The sequence below is a fragment of the Ovis canadensis genome, chromosome 3 (genome assembly GCF_042477335.2).
Source record: "Ovis canadensis isolate MfBH-ARS-UI-01 breed Bighorn chromosome 3, ARS-UI_OviCan_v2, whole genome shotgun sequence".
NCBI classification, from domain to species: domain Eukaryota; kingdom Metazoa; phylum Chordata; class Mammalia; order Artiodactyla; family Bovidae; genus Ovis; species Ovis canadensis.
In genome coordinates this window covers 37,431,843-37,454,846 of record NC_091247.1, presented here as the reverse complement: position 1 = coordinate 37,454,846, position 23,004 = coordinate 37,431,843, and the positions used below count along the sequence as shown (strand labels likewise).

The 23,004-nt window shown below is 37.9% G+C and overlaps 2 protein-coding genes across 4 annotated transcripts in view; one reads left to right on the top strand and one right to left on the bottom strand.

The window, feature by feature from the left end:
* The window catches only part of LCLAT1 (lysocardiolipin acyltransferase 1), a 191,035-nt gene that overhangs the window by 76,489 nt on the left and 91,542 nt on the right, over positions 1-23,004 (bottom strand). For all 3 annotated transcript variants that reach the window (XM_069582891.1, XM_069582893.1, XM_069582892.1), the window contains one exon: positions 3,341-3,487. In XM_069582891.1, the coding sequence (XP_069438992.1) occupies positions 3,341-3,487 (147 nt within the window). The remainder of the gene's footprint in view (positions 1-3,340; positions 3,488-23,004) is intronic.
* On the top strand, positions 11,406-12,544 carry LOC138436764 (U3 small nucleolar ribonucleoprotein protein IMP3-like). The gene has a single exon (XM_069582902.1). It carries the CDS (start codon positions 11,615-11,617, stop codon positions 12,167-12,169), a length of 555 nt encoding a protein of 184 aa, XP_069439003.1. The 5' UTR covers positions 11,406-11,614; the 3' UTR covers positions 12,170-12,544.

The window sequence follows — 23,004 nt, the reverse complement described above, 5'->3', positions numbered from 1 at the left end:
TAAATTTAATACCATGGAGTTCTCAAAATCTCAAAAAAGTATAGATGGATTCCACAACACTATAACACTAAAAGAACACTCCTGTAAACTGAGTCAAAAGATTAAACAGATCTCTAGCAGGTCAAAAGTAAAAGCCCTAAACAAGAAAAGGAATAAGCTCCTCTCATTCTGGTGGTATTCTTGGCATGGGACTACAGAACAGTATTTTATAGACAGCTGGCAGGATCTCACATGGGATGGGGAATCCCAGAGTCACCACAAAGATGAGTAGGTAACTACTCTTCAGTTCTCTCTTGCAGCTAGCTGGTCGCAGACTTGGGGGATCTGAAGACCAAAACTGAACTCTGACGTAGAATGTGAATACAGGTGGAAGTAGTTCTAAAAAGCATGGGCACGATGTGGGAAGACAGAAATAATCAGACACAGGTCAGAGATGCAGATTTTCTCCTCCTTGCCCACTTCATCTGCCTACGCCCAGACTCTGTGATTATTAGGACTAATGGACTAGCATCTCACTTTCTCACCACAGCCTCCTGTCTCGTTAGCTGGCTCCCTCTAACACTCTGTCACCAGCATGCCCTGCCACTCCAGTGATACTGGCTGCTCAGATGTTCTCAAACCAGCCAGTCATGTTCCACCTCAGATTCTTCCTTCTTGCCAGAATGCCTTCTACTCAGACATCTGCATGATCTTCTACTTCGTTCATTCAGTCTCTACTTAAATGAAAAGTTAAGGGCTCTTTTCTGGAGAAGGAAATGACAACCCATTCCAGTAATCTTGCCTGGAGAATTTCATGGACAGAGGGGCCCAGCAGGCTACAGTCCATGAGGTTGCAAAGAGTCAGGCATGACTGAGAAACTATCACTCAAGGGGCCCTCTCAAGCCACTTTACTTAAACAGCACCCTATGCCCCCATCTTTTATTACTCTCTCCTTATCTTGCTTTTCCTGTAAGGCATGCATGAATACCTGGCATATTTTTATTATTTTTTTATCTGTCTTTCCTCTTAGAATGTAAGTTTCATGAAAGTAGAGATTTTTTGGAATATGAGGCTCTAGGCACTCATATATTTATTAAATGAAGAAGTTTACTAAATATACAAGGGTGTTGAACTGCATGTAATATTATAGTTGTTAAATACCAAGAAAAGCTTTCCTTTCCAAATCAGGAAAACAAAACACAAAATCACAGTACACCAACTGTGATGGTTAATTTTGTGTGGCAAATCGGCTAGGTCAAAGTACCCAGATATTGGTCAAACATTATTTGAGCTGTGTCTGTGAAGGTGTTTTTTATGAGATTAATATTTAAACCAATAGACTTTGCATTATGTGAGTGGGCTTCATCCAATCAGCTGAAGGCCCTAAGAGAAAAGGACTAATCTCCTTAAACAAGGGCTTCCCTAGTAACTCAGCTGGGTAAAAAATCTGCCTGCAATGCAGGAGACCCTAGTTCAACTCCTGGATTGGGAAGATCCACTGGCGGAGGGAAAGGCTACCAACTTCAGTATTCTTGGGAGGCTCAGCTGGTAAAGAATCCATCTGAAATATGGAAGACCTGGGTTTGATCCCTGGGTTGGGAAGATCCCCTAGAGAGAACAGCTACTCACTTATTCTGGCCTGGAGAAAATGTATAGTCTGTGGGGTCACAAGGAGTCAGACACGACTCAGCAACTTCACTTTCACTCCTCAAACCAAAACAAGAGTTCTGTCAGCAGACTGCCTTTGGACTCAAACTGCAACTCTCCCCTAGTCTCCACCTGTGGACATACCCTATCTATTTTTAATTTACCACCCTCCACAATCATGTGAGCCAATTCCTAATTTGACCCACCCCTTCTCTCTCTTTCCCTCTCCTTCTACACACATACACAGAGGTGGTTCTATTTTTCTGAAGAACCATGACTAACAAAGTGTGATATTACAATATAACATTAAGTACAAAAAGTATAAATTTATCCAAATTAACTTGTGGAGTATTATGTATATTACTTACATAAGCAAAAAAAAAAAAGGTTTATAAACAATGATAACATATGAAAATAGAATATATTAAAAGTTACATTTAAAGGCACTAATTTAAAAATGTGCAAACAATTTGGATTCAGAACCTAAAGGAGGATCATATAACATTCTCTTTGGGCTTAAAAACCCAAGTTTAAAGTTAATCATGGAAGGTAAAAAACACCTTTAACTACTATTTTTTCACACCATAGGTAATTTGCTAGCTTACTTAGAAAAAAAAAAATCATATCCCAAGTCAAAACTATTTGTAAAATACTGTTTGAATTTTTTTTTTAAGCTTTAAGATCAGTCTATTTCCTCAATCTGGCAAATACTGTTTTAATTTTAAAAACATGCAACTACATCATGGAATAATGAGTATTCTGGACCCTGAAAATACTCAAATAGATGTTAACTTCATCACTTAAAAACGATACTTGAGAAAAAATAGAGTGAAAAAAGTTTAAAATACCTTATAACTTCTGAATATCTAATGTATGAACATTTTTATACTGATATACCAAAGTAACAGCAACCCATGAGCTTTTATCCAATTATCTTTTAATAACTAAATAATTTACAAAGTTGCCACTCTTTGGTGTACATTTTGGCATTCATAAATATAAATCTATCACTTCTGAAAATGATGTTCTATACTCTAATACAGCTGATTTCAATACCCAAATTTAACTATTACACATTCTAAATATTAAAAAATGTAAATATGACAGTCTGCCCATTAAAATTTCCCAATGATAATTCAGCTCTGGGAATCAATAAACTTACAACTTACAATATAATTTCAAGGTTAAACAATATGCAGCCAATATTATGCTCAGTATTACCCTCTGTGATCTAACTACTACTAGAATTTTAACTATAAAAATCAAACATACTAATATATAATCAGTTATATAATATAAACATATAATATATATTAGTCATATAAACATACTAAGTATATAATTTAGTATATAACACTACTATATAAAAACACTATTTCTTGGAGTTGCCAGTTCTAAGTTCTATGGGCTGAACATCAGGAGTTCTGGGTTCTGATGTGCCACTGATTAACTAACTGAGTGACTCCAGGGATGGGCCATTAATCTCACTAGCGTTCAGCTGCCTGAGGACTGAGAAGTTTACACTAGATAGTTGATTTCAGAGTGCCTTCATGTTGGAGAAGGAAATGGCAATCCACTCCAGTACTACTGCCTGGAAAATCCCATGGACAGAGGAGCCTGGTAGGCTACAGTCCATGGGTTTGTAGAGTCAGACTTCATTTTCCTCTCCTTTCATGTTATGAAGTCCTGTGATCCAAGCCCAGGCTACCTTACCTGTGAGATCAGTCCCCTCAGGGAATAGAAGGAGTTGAAGTGGTTCATGGATATCACAAAAATAATCAATCATGTCTTCAAAATGGCTCTTGTCATCCTTCCATTTCCTATGAATGAAGATATAGGCAGCAGCTTGCATAGCCCAACCTAGAATCAATTTAACAAGTATTTACATATAATTTTAACCAATATCCACATTTAAAATATATATTCTGGAGTTTTGGGGTTTTACTATAAATTACTTTCATAATGAGCGTCTCATGACCTACCTGAAATTCAGCACTGACCTTGGATTAAATAACGGTTACACCAGAGGATATTCTTAAAGGAGTTAGCTAAATTCTGAGATTTTCAAAATTCTCCAAAGCCTCTTTTCAAGCCAAACCCAGCTATTGAAATACAAAGAAAAACTGCCTTAATATATATTAGTAACTCATCCAAAGTTAAAATCCCAAATTAAACAGAAATTTTAACCAAGTTACTATGTGTTATCAGGCTTACAAAAGCAGTAAGCAAAGGATCTGTTCTCAGGCCATGTGTACAAAGTCTTTAGTATTTCCCTTTCTGTACTACTCAATCTCTAAATCTCATTGCTATTTTCAGTGTGGCTTCTATTTTTAAAAAATGCAATGGCCACTAAACACACTGCTTACATTCCCTTTCTCTAAGGCAAAGTCAACCTTGTTACTGAAGAGGCAGTCCTAGAAAAGCCAGGTTTTTCTCAGCTGGAATCCCTCCTTGGTCAGAAATGACTAGAATTACTATGGTAGTGTGGATCACAACAAACTGCGGAAAATTATGAAAGAAATGGGAATACCAGAGCACCTGACCTGCCTCTTGAGAAATCTGTATACAGGTCAGGAAGCAACAAACTGTGAAAAATTATGAAAGAAATGGCAATACCATACCACCTGACCTGCCTCTTGAGAAATCTGTATGCAGGTCAGGAAGCAACAATTAGAACTGGACATGGAACAACAGACTGGTTCCAAGTAGGGAAAGGAGTACGTCAAGGCTGTATATTGTCACCCTGCTTATTTAACTTATATGGAAAGCACATCATGAGAAACGCTGGGCTGGATGAAGCACAAGCTGGAATCAAGATTGCTGGGAGAAATATCAATAACCTCAGATATGCAGACGACACCACCCTTATGGCAGAAAGCGAGGAACTAAAGAGCCTCTTGATGAAAGTCAAAGAGGAGAGTGAAAAAGCTGGCCTAAAACTCAACATTCAGAAAACTAAGATCATGGCATCTGGTCCCATCACTTCATGGGAAATAAATGGGGAAACAGTGGAAACAGTGTCAGACTTTATTTTTTTGGGCTCCAAAATCACTGCAGATGGTGACTGCAGCCATGAAATTAAAAGACACTTACTCCTTGGAAGGAAAGTTATGACCAACTTAGATAGCATATTAGAAAGCAGAGACATTACTTTGCCAACAAAGGTCCATCTAATCAAGGCTATGGTTTTTCCAGTAGTCATGTATGGATGTGAGATTTGGACTATAAAGAAAGCTGAGCACTGAAGAATTGATGCTTTTGAACTGTGTGTAGTGCTGGAGAAGACTCTTGAGAGTCCCTTGGACTGCAAGGAGATCCAACCAGTCCAATCTAAATGATATCAGTCCTGAATATTCATTGGAAGGACTGATGTTGAAGTTGAAACTCCAATACTTTGGCCACCTCTTGCGAAGGGCTGACTCATTTGAAAAGACCCTGATGCTGGGAAGGATTGAGGTCAGGAGGAGAAGCAGATGACAGAGGATGAGATGGCTGGATGGCATCACCGACTCAATGGACACTGAGTTTGGGTAAACTCCGGGAGTTGGTGATGGACAGGGAAGCCTGGCATGGTGCAGTCCGTGGGGCTGCAAAGAGTCGGACACAACTAAGTGACTGAACTGTACTGAACTGTGGTAAATATACCTGACTTAAGGCAGATAATCAATAGTCTTATCTGACAGTCCATGAAGCAAAAAAACCCCGGGCCATGCACAGTAACTATCTGGCCAATCAAATGTTTTCTCTCAGAAATTTTACCTGGGACCATGGAGAAAGCAAGTTGGTTTATAAGACAAACGGAGGGGACAAGAAAGCAGATAAGACAGACAGTAGTCCCCGGGGCAAAATAAAGCGGGCCCACTGTAGTGAAGGCCTAAACAACTTCTGCTATTGAGGCCCCTAAAGCTGACTGCGATCAGAACAACAGGCAGTTCTCCACAAGGGCTGGTCAGTCCTTGGTTTCACCTCTTGAATATCCACAAGACTCCATCTCCCTTACTGCCATGTGTATCTTTACAATATGCTTTTCTTATTTCGGCTAGAGGGGATGAGTGGCAGTTTCTTGCAATCAAACACAACTAAAACAATAGTTACTGTCATTAGGTAGATACTACAGGACCCTGAAAATACACAGAACTATCATTACATCATTTAATCAATGATTTTTAAAGACTGTAGGGTTTTTTTTTTTTTTTACTTTACTTGGTTATTTAGTAAAGTTGTAGGACTTTATTTGGACTTTTTTTTTTTTTTTTTTTGGTTATTTCATGGCTGAAGTCACTGTCCGCAGTGATTTTGGAGCCCAAGAAAATAAACTCTGTCACTGTCTCCATTGTTTCCCCACCTATTTGCCGTGAAGCGATGGGGCCAGATGTCATGATCTTAGTTTTTTGAATGTTAAGTTTTAAGCCAGCTTTTTCACTCTCCTCTTTCACCCTCATCAAGAGGCTCATAAGTTCCTCTTTACTTTCTGCCATTAGAATGGCACCATCTGTATATCTGAAGTTGAAGATATTTCTCCCAGCTGAAATCTTAATTTCAGCTTGTGAGTCATCCAGCCCCACATTTCACATGATGCACTCTGCATACGACTTAAATATGCAGAGGGACCGCATACATACGCCTTGTCATATGCCTTTCCCAACTTGGAACCAGTCTCCTGCTCCATGTCTGGTTGCAACTGTTGCTTCTTGACTTGCATACAGGTTTCTCAGGAGACAGGTATGGTGGTGTCTTCAAGAATTTTCTACAGTTTGTTGTGATCCACACAGTCAAAGGCATTACTGTAGTCAATGAAGCAGAAGTAGATGTTTTTCTGGAACTCTCCTGCTTTTCTTATGATCCAACGAATGTTGGCCATTTGATCTCTGGTTCCTCTATCTTGTCTAAATCCAGCTTGTATATTCCGAAGTTCTTGGTTCACATACTGCTAAAGCCTAGCTTGAAGGATTTTGACCATATTATTTGGTTTGAGTAAGTACAAACTGGGACTTCCCTAGTAGCTCAGCTGGTAAAGAATTGCTTGCAATGCAGGAGAACCCAGTTTGATTCCTGGGTCAGGAAGTTCCCTCAGAGAAGGGATAGGCTACCAACTCCAGTATTCTTAGGCTTCCTCTGGTGTCTCAGACGGTAAAGAATCTACCTGCAATGTGGGATCCCTGGGTTGGGAAGATCCCCTGGAGGAAGGCATGGCAACCAACTCTAGTTTTCTTGCCTGGAGAATCCCCATGCACAGAGGACCCTGGTGGGCTCCATTCCATGGGGTCTCAAAGAGTTGGACATGACTGAGTGACTAAGCACAAGCAAGTTCAAACCAGAATACTATATTCTACAAATATAAATAAGGTTAGCGTAGGTCTTGCTGAGACGTGTTCAACTGCTGCTCACCCACTGTATGTATTGTCAGTGAGAGCCACCTGATAGACACCTACATCTCTCCTCTTTCACCTGAGGACACACACACCCACAGTGCAGTCTGTAGCCTTTGTGTAACTCTGGAGTGAGACTGTGTGGGTTAGAATCAGGGAGCCACCACAAACCAGCTGGTCAGCCTTAAGCCATTGTCCCTCATCGATCCCAAATGTAATAATAAGCCTAATGCCACAATAGCATTTTACCTGATAGGAATTGTAAGAAATAAATAAGATTATTTAGCACAAAGTATTCAATAAGTAATCACTATTATCATTACTATGATTAAGTTACAATAATACCAAGGATATTGCGTCAAGGAACATAAAAATGTAACAAAAAAATTTCCCATTCACAATTGCTCACCCCGTTTCTAGTAACTTGGAAATTATAAACTCTATTATTTTAAAGGTCATGTTTTACTTTACTTTTCTATTTCTAACAAAGATTTAAATAACTTCACTTTTCTATTTCTAACAAACATTTAAATAACTGTCAACGTTGAGTTAATAAACAATCTTCCCCTAAACAAAGAATTATGCTTTCCTCTTGTCCCTCTTCCAAGATTTGAACAAATCATCCAACAGTTCTCCCAAACTGCCATCATTATTACTACTCCTATTCCTTACGTGTCACAGAAATATTTCTGAATATTTAGACTTGACTCGGTAAGCCTGTCTTGGCTTCTCGTATCATTTGTTTATCATTTGTTTCTTATATCCCACATCCTTCTGGTAGTCCTCCTCAAGGAATTTATCTCAAAAAATGTTTGAGTCTTCATATCTCTGAAATGTAATTTTTGTTGTTGTTGTTCTCAATTTTGGAGGCTAGTTTTGCTTAAAACAGAACTTGAGACTTCCAAGTAATTTTCCCCTCAAAATTTCAAAGCTATTTTGCCCACTAGTCTTCTGTAACTTGATATAGTTAATAAGAAGTCTGATATCAATCTGATTTCTGTAGATAACCTAATTTTCCCCCTCTGAAAGCTTTATTGACTTTCTCTGTATACCTGGTTTTGTGAAACTTTACTAGTATGAATATAGGTATGCAACTTTTTCACTAATTCGGCTCAGCAGTGAGGATACTCTTCTAATACGAATTTCTTTAAAACTAGGAATATTCCTTCCCTTATTTAAGAAAATACTATTTTTTTCCTCTTCTTCATTCCTTCAGACTTTCTATTTGGAATGTCTCTTAGGTGTTAAAACTTCTGGATTTCTCCTCTCATAATTTGCATCTCCTATCATTTGTTTAAGGAAAATCTTTTAGCTTGGTCATTTGACTCATTAATTTGTTCTTCTGTGGTGTCTGGTTTACTAATTGATCATTTCAGCAAGCAACTCTTTAATTTTCAAACTTCACAACTGGTTCTTTATCACAGAAGCCAATTTTTTATGCACAAAGAGCAAAAACTATAATAAGCTATGACACATACAGACAGGAGTAGTTTTAATAAAAATGTTGACTGAATGGTTACTATGTGCCTAGTACTCTTTGAGGCATTTTTCATTAATTAATTCATTTAATTATCAAGACAACTATTTAAATTAGGTAAAATTATTCCGATTTTATGGATGAGGAAACTAAGGTACACTGAGACTCAAAGAACTATTTGTGGTAAAACCAGGTTTCAAATGCAAGCAGTCGGGCTCCAAAGCTGATTTTTTTAACCACTGTACTTAACAGCCTGTTTGCAATATGTACTTGAATCTCTCTAAGGGTATTAGTTAAACACAGTTGATGTTCTCCTCAGAGAAATACCTGTTCTTCAGAGTCTCTTCTTAGACTTCCTTTAAAGCTGTATACTTTCCTCAAATGTGAATTTTGCATTGTCTGCACAGTTGTTCTGGACTGAACACACTGACAGGTTGAGTGTATTTCTCCATTCCAAGTGAGACAGCTGTTGCTCCCTTGGGGGAAGGGAGCAATAGGAAGACCCATGAAATTGTCATAAAACTTTCTAATATTTTATATATGTTTCAGAAATCCCAGAAAGGCAAGGAAAATGACTGAATCATCAGCTTCTTAGAACTCTCCTCTGAAGATATGATGATTCTTTGTGCTTTGCCTTCTCATGTTCCATTTATACATCACTAATGCTTTTCAATCTTTTCTATTCTCTTCAACTTAAATGTTCTTCTCTCTTTCATAAAAATCACAAAGCCTTGTGAGTCTTTTTCTCCCCATTTCATTGCCAATGCTACATGTTATTCATATTTAAAGCAATATTCCTATTTTTCTTAAAAAGCAATATCCAGATTTTTCTTAACAGTTTTCTTAATAGTCTTGAGGTCATCATATATTTATTTCTAATTTTATGGACTGATAAATAACAGTGCAACTGATCATGTAATTAGTCTATATAACCTGCCTGTTTCATACTTTTTCCATTGGAGGACATTTTGTCTTATCACCTGAATTTCTCAGACAAAGATGGAGGGTCTAGCAGGTTTTATAAAGATAGATCCTGTGGGTGCTGGCATGGCACTGCTACCACCATCTTTTTTTCAAAAACCCCATATACATTATTAGCACTGCTTTCTCAAAACAGACAGGCATAATCTCTGAGCATACTCTATAGTCTAAAGATATTCCATAAGTTTAGAACCTGGTTTTCCTTGGCTTAAATTTTCTTTAATCAAGTTTTAGAGTTGGCTAGAGGGAAAAAAAAAAACCAACTATTTGAGTGTATTTTTAACATTATGCATTCTTTTTCCATAAAAAGTAAGCCCTCCACAGCATTTTATTTTTCCTTTTTAGTGTAGATAAATATACAGTTAACCCTTGATCAGCCTGGGGGTTAGGGGTTCCTGCCCTCAAGCACAGTCGAAAATCCACTTATAACATTACTGTTATTCCCTCCATATCCACAGTTACACATCCATGGATTCAAACAACCACACATTGTATAGTACTACAGTACATATTTATTAGGAAAAAAAATACCTTACGTGGATTAAATCCACATGCAGTTCAAACCAGTGGTGTTCAAGGCTAAATTTATAGTTATGAGAACCACAGAAATATCTATACTACTCACCTAATGTGCTAAAAACTGAACTTCAAAGATAGACTAATTTATCACTATTGTCCAAGTTTTCATTAATTCATTACAGTATCTACTGTACTGAATCATGAGACCATGAATGCAATGCCAGAAACAAAAAAGCAATGTGCAAGAGACGACAAACTGTTCTCTCCCACCAATTTTTAATCCTGAATACAGGGTGTGGATGCACCAAGGAAATGTTACCCACAGGCCTCTCTTAAACAAGAATGAGTGATAATATGAACAGATGCAAATTTTACATCAACTCATATCACAACAATCATGAGCAAATACTATATTTACTGACTGTGGCTATGCATAACAATGGTTACACAAATAAATCCAGGACAAGTAAGTTCTATTTCTCAGAATTTACAAAATGAATAACAGTGCTATTAGATTATAACCCAAAGAATAAAATATTGATAAGTTCATACTGGATAATTAAACAACGGAGGAGAAGGGACAAATCTCCTTCACACAATTACAAAGGATACTCCCCACTCTAGGAGGTGAAGTTTAATTCCGCTATCCACAACCAGCACTTGTATGTAGACTGCTCTTACTGAATAAAATAGAGGAGAAAACATTAATTTTGTGGTGCAGAATCCTGGCAGACACCACCTTAATCAAATGATTATAATTAATATCACTGTGAGGCTCACATTTGTTCACATTTGTGAGGCTTTTCCCCCAAAACCCATAACTCTCAACTAATCCTGAGAAAATGTCATGAGAAAGCAAATGCAAAACAAATTCAAAACAAGAGACAGTCTACAGAATATCCAACCAGTTCTCTTCAAAAGCACTAAAATAAAGGAATGCCACAGAATGGAGGAAGACTAAGGGAATATGGTGATGAAAAAAAAAATTACAGGATCCTATGGCTGATTCATGTTGAGGTTAGACAGAACACAACAATTGTTTTGGTTAACCTCAACAATTGTTGAGGTTAGACAGAAAATAAAAAACAACAGAAGCAACAATTGCTTCTGTAAAGGAATTACCCTTCAATTAAAAAAATAAATAAATTTAAAAACAAAAAACCAAGATCCTCTATTGGATCCCAGAACAAAAAAAAAGGACACTGGGAAAACACTGGTGAAATCTGAATAAAGTTTGTGCTTTAGTTAATATCAGTAGTATTATACCCATGTTAATCTCTTTGTTTTGACAAATGTCACACAGTTGTGTAGGAGGTTAACATCAGGGGAAAATGGGTAAAAATAGGAAATTTTTCTCTATTTTCTTTGCAAACGTTCAATAAGTCTAAAATTATTCTGCATAAAAAGGCATTTAAGAATATGTAACATTAATGCAAACTTCTGTTTAATTAAATACATGAATAACAGCTATTTTGCAGTGTAAAATTAAATACCTAAGTGTTCTTAGTTGGGATTCATTTAACTGATTTTAATAGTAGAAGATTATCAGTACCAACAATACTAAGATACAGTTTGGGGGAAGTCGCGCTGCAGCCGGAATGCGCGCTGAACCTCCGGTCCGGCAACGTTTGAGCCGCCATCATGGTGCGGAAGCTTAAGTTTCACGAGCAGAAGCTGCTCAAGCAGGTGGACTTCCTGAACTGGGAGGTCACAGATCACAACCTGCATGAGCTACGCGTGTTGCGGCGTTATCGGCTGCAGCGGCGCGAGGACTATACGCGCTACAACCAGCTGAGCCGTGCTGTGCGCGAGTTGGCCCGGCGTCTGCGCGATCTGCCGGAGCGCGACCCGTTTCGCGTGCGCTCCTCGGCCGCGCTGCTGGATAAGCTGTATGCTCTCGGCCTAGTGCCCACGCGGGGATCGCTGGAGCTCTGCGATTTCGTCACGGCCTCGTCCTTTTGCCGCCGCCGCCCGCCCACTGTGCTGCTTAAGCTGCGCATGGCGCAGCACCTCCAGGCCGCCGTGGCATTCGTGGAGCAGGGCCACGTGCGCGTGGGCCCCGACGAGGTCACCGACCCCGCCTTCCTTGTCACGCGAAGCATGGAGGACTTTGTCACCTGGGTTGACTCGTCCAAGATCAAGCGGCACGTGCTGGAGTACAATGAGGAGCGTGACGACTTCGATTTGGACGCCTAGCGGACTCCCCTCGCCAGGACTGCATGGGGAAGCTGAGACACAAGCCTGAGAGTCTGTGAAGGCGCATCTCCCCAAGAGTGTATCAGCCAGTCGTCGGTTCTTAAGAACTTGCCTCCTCAGCTACAGGACACGCATGGAGCCAAAGGGTACGCCCTTTTCCACGAAATTTTCTTAGCTTTCGGACAATTGGTAATTCAGTGACTGCCATAAGAAACAATGGGAAGCGGTTTTGTACTGCACTGGGGACTTGTTTTGTTCTTGTACCTGAAATATTGCGGTGTGAATGCAAGGACTTGGGATTGGGGAGGACCTATCCCCGCCCCCAGCTTTCGTTTCATTTTCTTGTAACAGGACAGTGTGGTTTAATTTATTTAACTCGAATCCTTGCTCTTGTTCGTGATTAAACTGTGTACAGATGTCGTAAAAAAAAAAAAAAAAAGATACAGTTTGGGCCTTTTATTGTGGAAGGACATGTTGAATCTTGGTCACATGATAGGTCCCTGCCTGGTAGTCATTACACAATGGCATAACTCTCAGAAACATCAGACTTGAGTATTTGCCGTAAGATTTAGAAAAATAAAAAAACAAGGAAATAAAAAGCCACGTCGGCTTTTGTAAACCCCCCTAACAAAGACATATGTGAACAACAGCTAATTCACTTGATCCCCAGTATTACCTTTCTCTTTAAAACTACCACTACAGTTTACAGATCCTTACTTAGTCACAACTGAAAGGACCAGTCAAGGCACTGGAATCCCATTATCTAGTGAAATTAAGGTTGACAAACAAACTATATATAAAGCACACTGAGTGCGTCTCTCCTATCTTTTTACTATTATTGTAAAACACCCTTTTCAAAGTTGGCTCAAATTGGTCATCGTAAGATTAACTTTATTTGTGCTTCTCTACTAAGTGCAAAGCAGACAAAGAACTGCAAAGCTCCTCCCCCAAACTTACTGCTTTCTCCTAAAATTGTCCTGTTAAAATACCATGCATTTTAGAACTGCTTATTAATTTAGGCAAAAAAAAAAAAAATCCTCATTTTCAGTAGAACTAAGGGCGTGGAAAGGCCTAGAGTTAAAATATGCTTCATACCTTGCCTGTGGGAAACCTCGCATTCTGAAGCAATGCAGGTGACTCAGGTGTTAGAGAAGGTGCCCATTAATGGGCAAGCCAGTTTAGGTGACCAACTATAGTAACTGTTTCTGCTTTATTGACTACGCCAAAGCCTTTGACTGTGTGGATCACAGCAAACTGTGGAAAATTCTGAAAGAGATGGGAATACCAGACCATCTGACCTGTCTCTTGAGAAACCTGTATGCAGGTCAGGAAGCAAGTTACAACTGGACATGGAACAACAGACTGGTTCCAAATAGGAAAAGGAGTGTGTCACCCTGCTTATTTAACTTCTATGCAGAGTACATCATGAGAAACACTGGGCTGGAAGCAGCACAAACTGGAATCAAGATTGCAGGGAGAAATCTCAATAACCTCAGATATGCATATGACACCACCCTTATGGCAGAAAGTGAAGAGGAACTAAAAAGCCTCTCAATGGAAGTGAAGGAGGACAGTGAAAAAGTTGGCTTAAAGCTCAACATTCAGAAAACAAAGATCATGGCATCTGGTCCCATCACTTCATGGGAAATAGATGGGGGAAACAGTGGAAACAATGTTAGACTTTATTTTGGGGGGCTCCAAAATCACTGCAGATGGTGATTTCAGCCATGAAATTAAAAGACGCTTACTCCTTGGAAGGAAAGTTATGACCAACCTAGATAGCATATTCAAAAGCAGAGACATTACTTTGCCAACAAAGGTCCGTCTAGTCAAGGCTATGGTTTTTCCAGTAATGTATGGATGTGAGAGCTGGACTATATAAGAAAGCTGAGCGCCGAAGAATTGATGTTTTTGAACTGTGGTGTTGGAGAAGACTCTTGAGAGTCCCTTGGATTGCAAGGAGATCCAACCAGTCCATCCTAAAGGAGATCAGTCCTGGGTGTTCACTGGAACATGCTGAAGCTGAAACTTCAATACTTTGGCCATCTCTTGCGAAGAGTTGACTCATTGGAAAAGACCCTGATGCTGGGAGGGATTGAGGGCAGGAGGAGAAGGGGATGACAGAGGATGAGATGGCTGGATGGCATCACTGACTCAATGGACATGGGTTTGGATGGACTCCGGGAGTTGGTGATGGACAGGGAGGCCTGGCATGCTGTGATTCATGGGGTCGCAAAGAGTCGGACACGACTGAGCGACTGAACTGAACTGTAGTAAGGGCTTCCCTTGTGGCTCAGCTGGTAAAGAATCTGCCTGCAATGTGGGAGACCTGGCTAAGCTCAGAGCTTGAGCTTTATTAAGAAGTCAGTGAACACAGCCAAACAAGAGTTTCATTTAACTTCCCAGGTGGTGTGAGTGGTTAAGAATCTGCCTGCCAATGCAGGAGACTCAAGTGACCTGCATGGTGTTCTATTCCTGGGCTATGAAGATCCCCTGGAGTAAGAAATGGCACCCCACTCCAGTATCCTTGTCCGGATAATATCACTGACAGAGAAGCCTGGTGGGCTGCAACCCACGGGCCACAAATACACACACACGCACGCACGCATCTCAAGGCAACCCTAAAAAAATTACTTAGTTCTCAATGTTATTCTATAAAAAAGTATAATCCTGGTATACTGCCTGGCAGATGACTTACTAAATTTATTGAACCTTTGTTCCCAGTGGGTTTCCCTGCCTCTTTGACAGAAAAAAACAAAAAACAAAAAAACAACAAAAAAAAACAGAAAACAAAAAAACACCACATCAAAACTCAGTCTCAGCCAAGGAAGTCTGGCAACTGAAACTACAAAAACTTATTTTTCAAATAGTAGTAGAACAGCTAAGATGAAAATGGTCTGTGTTATGCATCTGAAAATACAGTTGTATATGATATCCAGCCATAGAAGTAAAATATTTTAATATACCTATTTCTTCTGACAGTTTTCATATAAATTTTAACTCATTATAACCACTTAATAAAATTTACTGAATGAGTAAATCAATTGTTGGATACTTTTCTGTATACATTGGTGAAATGTGGGAAAGAAGTTGTATCAGGATGCTCCGGGCTATGTTAAATAACAGAATACCAACAGAAGTGTTACACCCTAGGTGTACATGTCTCACATAAAGTGAAGTCTGGCCCCAAGGCCGGTTCAGAAACCAGTCTCACATTTCTATTTGGCCATCCTCTTGTATGCAAGATGGTTGCAGCAGCTCCAAGTATGATGTGTTCTCACAATAATGTCCCAAAGTAGGAAAGGAATGGCATTGTCCCTTCATGAACCTATTTTATTAAGGAAGAAAATCCTTCCCAGGGCCTCCTAACAAGAAGTCTCCCTATTACATGCCTTTGGTGGAACTGGCTGATAGAAGGCTGAGAAAGGCAATATGGTGTATTTTCATGTGCTTTCATGGGATGTGCTTATCATAGAAATACATTGTTAAAAACAGTGAAACATCTTCTCTGGCCTTAGATATTTTGTAATAGATGCAACAACACAGGAAAGAAAGCTGCTATGAGACCTTCCATGATTTAGATACAGTAGGAAGCAATAAGATAATCAATCTACCGTTTAGTCATTAAATGTTTAGGAATCCTTGACTAGAAGTGCCCTTTGAAAAAAGGGTCACAGAGGGAGCTTCAAATATATTTGCTGTAGAGATCCTCAGCAGCTGTTACTCAGGGGGACTAGGCTCACTTAACGAAGGTAGTAAAACTCATGTCTCAGGTGTACCAAAGAAACTGGCAGGAGTGGGCTGTTATTGACTCTCGTGGAGAGTCTTCAATCTAGGAATGTATTCACCTTTTCTCTTGAGTTGTAAAACAGAAGAAAGGCATGAAATGTTAAATTTAGAAAGGGTCCACACTATACCAAGAACAGCGGTCCTGGTGGGTAATTCTATGTTTATGTCTTTCTATAATTTGAAAAAAGGATTCAGGTGTGTTGTTTTTCATAATTGGGAGGAAATTTTGAGAAAGAATTGCATAAAAATGTTTCATTTGCTCTAATAGTTGCCTCTGAAACTTATGTTAATGTGCCCAGCAAGCTGTGTATTCTCTTTGATCCTGGGAAACATAACGAAGTGAAACAGTGAAGGGGTCAGAGGCAATCAATGAGTTTTTAAGATGAGTTGAATTAATCTTGAAGTTTATAAAAAGTGACACTTTCAATTGATAGCAGCAAAAAGAAAATGGAGGGTTATTGAAAACTTCAGATATTAACCTGGTACTGAGGGGTGGGAGCTTATTAGTGCTGTGGATGACATAAAAGGCTGAGACATTTCAGCCAAAACATGAATGACAGGGAGTTGGTCAGTTGATAGAGACCAATTCATGTAAATTGAAATGTCAATTCATGTAAAACTACTGAATTTATATAAGTATGAGATGCATGATATATAACCTGCTTATCACATTGAAAGTGTGCTAAAAAAAAACCACCTTTAGTAAAAATGATATGTGTGCTCATTCACATGGTTGTGTCCGATTCTCTGTGACTCCATGGACTATAGCCTGCCAGGCCCCTCTGTTCATGGGATTTTTCAGACAAGAACACTGGAGTAGGTTGCCATTTCCTCCTCCAGGAGGACAATATAATATCCCCATCTTAGGGGCGTCCACCAAATTGGATGATATCAAAAATATTTATGGCTTAAAGATGGTTCTAGTCTTTGTGAATGTCCATTTTAATCAGGAGGAAGCTGGGTAGGAAGTGGAGAGTTTCCCTTCTCCCTGGAGTTAAGTTTGGTGCCCAGTATTATAAAATCAATATTTCAAATAGAAAATTATCCATTCTTTGTACTTAATATACATGCATGCTAAGTCGTTTCAGTTGTATCCAATTCTTTGTGACCCTATGGACTGTAGCCCACAGGCTCCTCTGTCCATGGGATTCTCCAGGCAAGAATATTGGAGTGAGCTGCCATTTCCTCCTTCAGGGGATTTTACCAGGGATCGAACCCACATCTCTTTCAAATCTCCTACACTGGCAGGGAGGTTCTTCACCACTAGCATCACCTGGGAAGCCCTAGGTGTTAATATACAACAGATAATAAAATTTAGGTGAGTTCAGTAAATTTAGTGACTCTTAAAACTGTGTGAGAAACATCTTTAAGTGACTTTATACCTAACATAAATAGTTAATGAAATACAGTGAAAACTGAAAACTTGACACCATAAGATGGATTACCTTCCCAACTCATGTATGATCCCTGCTTTGTTGCGTGTTCATGTGTAACAGCAGTGCGCACTATAATCACTGTTTCTCCAGTGTATTGAGCAAGGTGGACAACAGCTTTTAACCAAGTAGTTTCTATTCATGATCTTTGAAAAAAGGAGAATGCATATACAACACCAAGGGCAATTTTTAAAAATTCCAGTTATTTCTGTAAATCAGATTTGACCAAAAAATGCTTAATATTTTGTCAGACAGGTTATATTCAGGGAGGTCAGACTTAGGAGAAGTGGTGTCTGACCCAGTTTCAAATGTCTTGCTAAAGCAGGACCCACAGGAGCCTCTGAGGCTTCATTTAGACTTCGCATGGCTTGAACACACTGAGAATGGATAAAAGCATTCATCAGAAGTCATGTGCTTACTTCTCACTTCTTCTTGGTCTCATCCTGAACAATCTAGATAAACTTCACAATTTGTGGTGGTTCCGAGTTTTTGCCACAATTCTTATGTTGCAGTTTGACAACAGCAGGATTCTATGACAATCTACGTTGAAACCATGAGGTATGTGAGGTAGATTTTTAGTTGAATCCATGACCTGGACACTTTTAAAATCACTATCTCTTTAATGTTACTCCTCTTTTTGTGCTTTCTAAAAGCCCCAAACTCTCTTTGCCAGTCAAGTGTGATTAGTAAGCAATCCAGAAAAATCCAATGAGCCGTGAGCTAGGTGGGCCAAATGGCACATGAACTTCTCGGTACAAAAACACCAGGCAAATGGACTTTTTATGACACCTTTGGGTTTAGTATTTCCCTCACTGTTACTAAGTAGTTATGAAGTTATCTAAAAGTGAAAATATAGGTCTAAATCACCATTACAGACAGTTGAAATCTAACTATCTGACATTTTTCTTTGAAATCTAATTTCACATAACTTAGGAGACTCTAAACTGTTTACTTAGCTTACCAAAACTCTTCGCTACTTGAACTGGAATCTAAACACTCTTAATGATTTCTTACATAACGTCTGTTACTTACATACTTTAAGAAAAAATTTCCAAATTCTAAATTTTCATCCCTTCTCCAAATGGATACTACAGATATTTTCACTTCCTTTTAGTCATTTGTAAATGAACTAAAAGAACCACATGATTATATTCCAAACTCTGGTAAGCAAACATTTATTTAGAAATGATTATAAATAGCAACATTAAATATACTCTAAGGTCATGGCAATTGTCAACAAGCTAAGTCTAGCAAAGTCTGAAGCAGGATGGAGCTCACCAGTAAGACACATCCATTCTTTTTCTTTTTTTTCATTTTATCCTGCAAAGTCCAACCTTAATACTCCATTTGCAGACACACTCTGTTTTATTTTTCCTGCTTACACTTTTGCCTTGCTTAATTTACTTTGCACTTATTCACTTTAAAGATTCTAAAATTGGGTTTTCTTTGATCCAAAATCTGTTCTCATTAATGGTTTGCCTTTTCAGGAAATCCTATCAAGTCTACATATACTTTATGGGCCCACAATATGAAAGACACTCTATAAGAAGCTTGTAACTTTGGGGATAAGAAAATGGGATAGCTAAGAACAAAACACATACGAGCTCAAAATGAGAAGAGACAGTTTAACAATGTTAAAAATGACTATACCACTGTAGAGCAGGAGGAAGTAAAAATTAGGTGGTCAGAAAAAGAGAATGTGGCTCTGTGAGACACTGGAAAAATCAGAGGTCTGATACAGATCTCTGTAATGCAAAAGGTGAGAGTGTAGATGTCCCAAAAGGAACTACAGAAGTAAAAGGCAGCAGCAATACTGTACTGGCATTTAATTTAATATTTACAATCACCCAATAAAGCTGTATTATTTCTTTGTTAAATTGAGATATAAGAGGCAAATAACATTAGGCATAACAGTTTTAGGTGTTCAACAAAATGATTCCATATATGTATACTCACAGAATGATGACACAGTAGATCTAAGTTAACATCTATAACCGCATGTAGTTATAGATTTTTTTCTTAAGACCAGAATTTTTAACATCTATTCTCAGAAACTTTCAAACATACAGTAGAATATTATTAACTACAGTCACCATGCTATACATTACATCCTCATAACTTATTTATGTTATGACTGGAAGTTTGTGCCTTCTTACCAACCTCACCCATTTTGCCCATCCCCAAATCCTAGCCTCTAACAACCACCATCCATTCTCTATTTTCAGTTCAGGTTCTTTTGGGTTTGCGTTGTTTTATTTGGGGGGACTGCACATGTAAGTGAGATCACATGGAATTCTCTTCTATCTTAGTTTATACTTAGCATGATGCCCTCGAAGTCTATCCAGGTGATACAAATTACAGAATATCCTTTTTTATATCTGAATAATATATGCCACTGTCTATATTTACCGTTTTCTTTATCCATTCATCTACCAATGGACACAAGTTGTTTCCATCTCTTGGTTATTGTAAATAACATTGCAATAATCATGGGATGCAGCTATCTTTTCAAGTTAGTATGTTTGATTTCTTCCAATAAATATCCAGAAGTAAAATTGCTGGATCATATGGTAGTGCCATCTTTAATCTGTATGGTTTTCCACCATGTATGTGTCAATGTACATTCCTATCCACAGTGCACCAGGGTTCCTTATTCTCTACATCCTCCCAACACTTATTATCTCTGTTTTTCGACTGCAGCCCTTGTAACAGGTGTGATGTGGTATCTCATGGCTTTTGATTTGCATCTCCCAGATGATTAGTGCTGTTGAATACATTTTCGTGTACCTGTTGGCCATCTGTACATCTCTTTGGGAAAATGTCCATTTATGTTCTGAGCCCATTTCTTAATTGAACTGTTATTTTGTTATTGAGTTCTGTGAGTTCTTCATATATTTTGAATATTGACCCTTTGTCAGATAATATGATTTGCAAATATTTTTCTCCCATTCCAGAGGCTGCCTATTTATTTTGTGGATGGTTTCCTTTCTTGTGCTGAAGATTTTCAGTCTGAGGTAGTACAACTTATTTTTGCTTTTGTTTCCTTTGCTTTTGGTACCAAATCCAAAAAATCATCACCAAGACTAATGTCTAGGAGCTTGCCACCTACTTTTCATTCCAGGACCTTTAAGGTTTCAGGCCTTATGTTCAAGTCTTTATTCCATTTTGACTTAGTTTTTGTATATGGTGTAGATAGTAGTCCAGTTTTCACAATACTTTTTATTGAAAAGACTATCCCTTCTTTACTGTATACTCTTGGTTCTTCTGTCATAAATTAATTGACCATATATGTGTGGGTTTATTTCTGGGCTGTATTCTGTTGTATTGATCTATTTGTCTGTTTATATGCCAATGCCATACTGTTCTGATTATTCTAGTTCTATAGTATAGCCTAAAATCAGGGAATATTATACCTGTAGCTTTGTTCTTCTTTCTCAAGATTGCTTTGGCTATTCTGAGCCTTTGCAGTTTCATACAAACTTTAGGACTGTTTGTTATATTTCTGTCAAAAAATGCCAGCTATGAAAACTATGAAATTGTTTTTGAAACAATTTCAAATTGAAAACCATGCTTTCAATCCACAGCATAAAATATCCTTACACTTATTTGTCTTCTTCAACTTCTTTCATCAATATTGTATAATTTTTGGTATTTCACCTTCTTGGTTAAATTTATTCCTACTTTACTCTTTGATGGAATTGTAAATGGGGTTATATTCTTAGTTTCTCTTTCTGATTAGTTTGTTATTAGCACAGAGCAATGCAACAGATTTTTGTGTATTAATTCTGTATTGTGCAACCCCACTGAATTCACGTATCCTAACAATTTTTGTGGGAGTCTTAAGAGTTTTCTATACGTAATATGATATTTGCAAATAGTGATGGTTTTACTTTTTTCCATTCTGGATGCTAATTTTGCCTAATTGCTCTGGCTAGAACTTCCAATATAATGTTGAATAAAAATGGATAGTATGGGCATCCTTGTCTTATTCCTGAACTTAGAAGTTTTCATTACTATTAAGTCTGATGCTAACTATGGGCTTGTCATCGATGGCCTTTAACACACTGAAATACATTTCTTCTATAACCGTCATATTGGGAGTTTTAGTCACTGATGTATGTTAAATTTTGACAAATATTTTTCTTGTTATTGCCTCTATTGCATGTATTGAGATGATAAGATAATTTTTATCCTTCCTTTTGCCAGCGTGGTATATCTCACTGATTGATTTACAGATGTCAAATCATTTTTGCATCCCTAGGATAAATTTCACTTGATCATAATGCATTATCCTTTTAGTGTATTGCTGAATTTCGTTTGCCAATATTTTGTCCAGGAATTTTACATCTATGTTCATTGGGGATACTGGCCTATAATTTTCTTTTGTGGCATCTTTGGTTTTGGTATTGAGGTAACGCTGGCCTCATAAAATGACTTTAGACGTGTTCCCTTCTCTTCTAATTTTTTGGAAGAGATTGAGGATTAGCATTATTATTTTTTTTTTAATATTAGGTAGGAATTCACTACTGAAGTCATCTAGACTTCTGTTTGTTGGGGGGTTTATGATTACTGATTCAATCTCCTTACTAGTAGTGTCTCTGTTCAGTCTTTCTGTTTCTTTGACTCAGTCTCACTAAGTCATATGTTTCTAGCAGTTCATCCATTTCTTTTAGCTTGTCCAACTTACTGACATATAATAATTATTTATAGCAGTCTCTCATGATTTCTTGTATTTCTGTGGTATCAGTTGTACCTATTCGCTTTCATTTCTGATTTGTGTCCTCTTTTTCTTGGTGAATCTAGCTAAAGCTTTGTCAATTTTGTCTTTTCAAAAGACCAACTTAATTTTACTGATCTTTTTTGTTATCTTTTTAGTCCTTCCATTTCTTTCTTTCCTGACTTCTAACTTATTTCCTTCCTTCTACCTTTGGGCTTCAGTTGGTCTTTTATTTTTCCTAATCCCCTGAGGTGTAAAGATAGGTTGTTTATTGAATTCCTCTCTTAAAAGAGTTACTTTTTAATGCATCCCATAAGTTCTGGTGTGTTGTATTTCCATTTATTTCAAGGTATTTTTAAATTTCTCTTTTGATTTCTTCTTTGACCCACAGGTTATTCAGCAGCACGTCATTTAATTTCCACATATAAGAAAATAACTGGAAAAATTCAAATAATTTATTTCTAGTTTCATAACACTATGATTGAAAGAGTTTCCCTGACGTGATTTCAATCTTCTTAAATGTAATAAAACTTGTTTTGACGTGATTTCAATCTTCTTCAATGTAATAAAACTTGTTTTGCAGCCTAACATATGATCTATTGTGGAGAATATTCCATGGGAAAATGAGAGAAGTGTGTATTTTATTGCTTTTGAATGGTGTGTGTGTGTGAAAGTCGCTCAGTTGTGTCCGACTCTTTGTGACCCATGGACTGCACAGTCCATGGAATTTGGAATGTTTTATATGTCTATTATAAACTATATTAGACCAAATGGACTTACGGCCAATGTTTCCTTATTAATTTTCTGTCTGGACGACCACCCATTGATGAAAGTCATCTACTATTAATTACTGCTATTTCTCACTTAGGTCTGTTAATATTTTTTTATACATTTAG

Coding starts and splice junctions, on each gene's coding strand:
- LOC138436764 (XM_069582902.1), top strand. CDS start 11,615: ATGGTGCGGAAGCTTAAGTTTCACGAGCAGAAGCTGCTCAAGCAGGTG.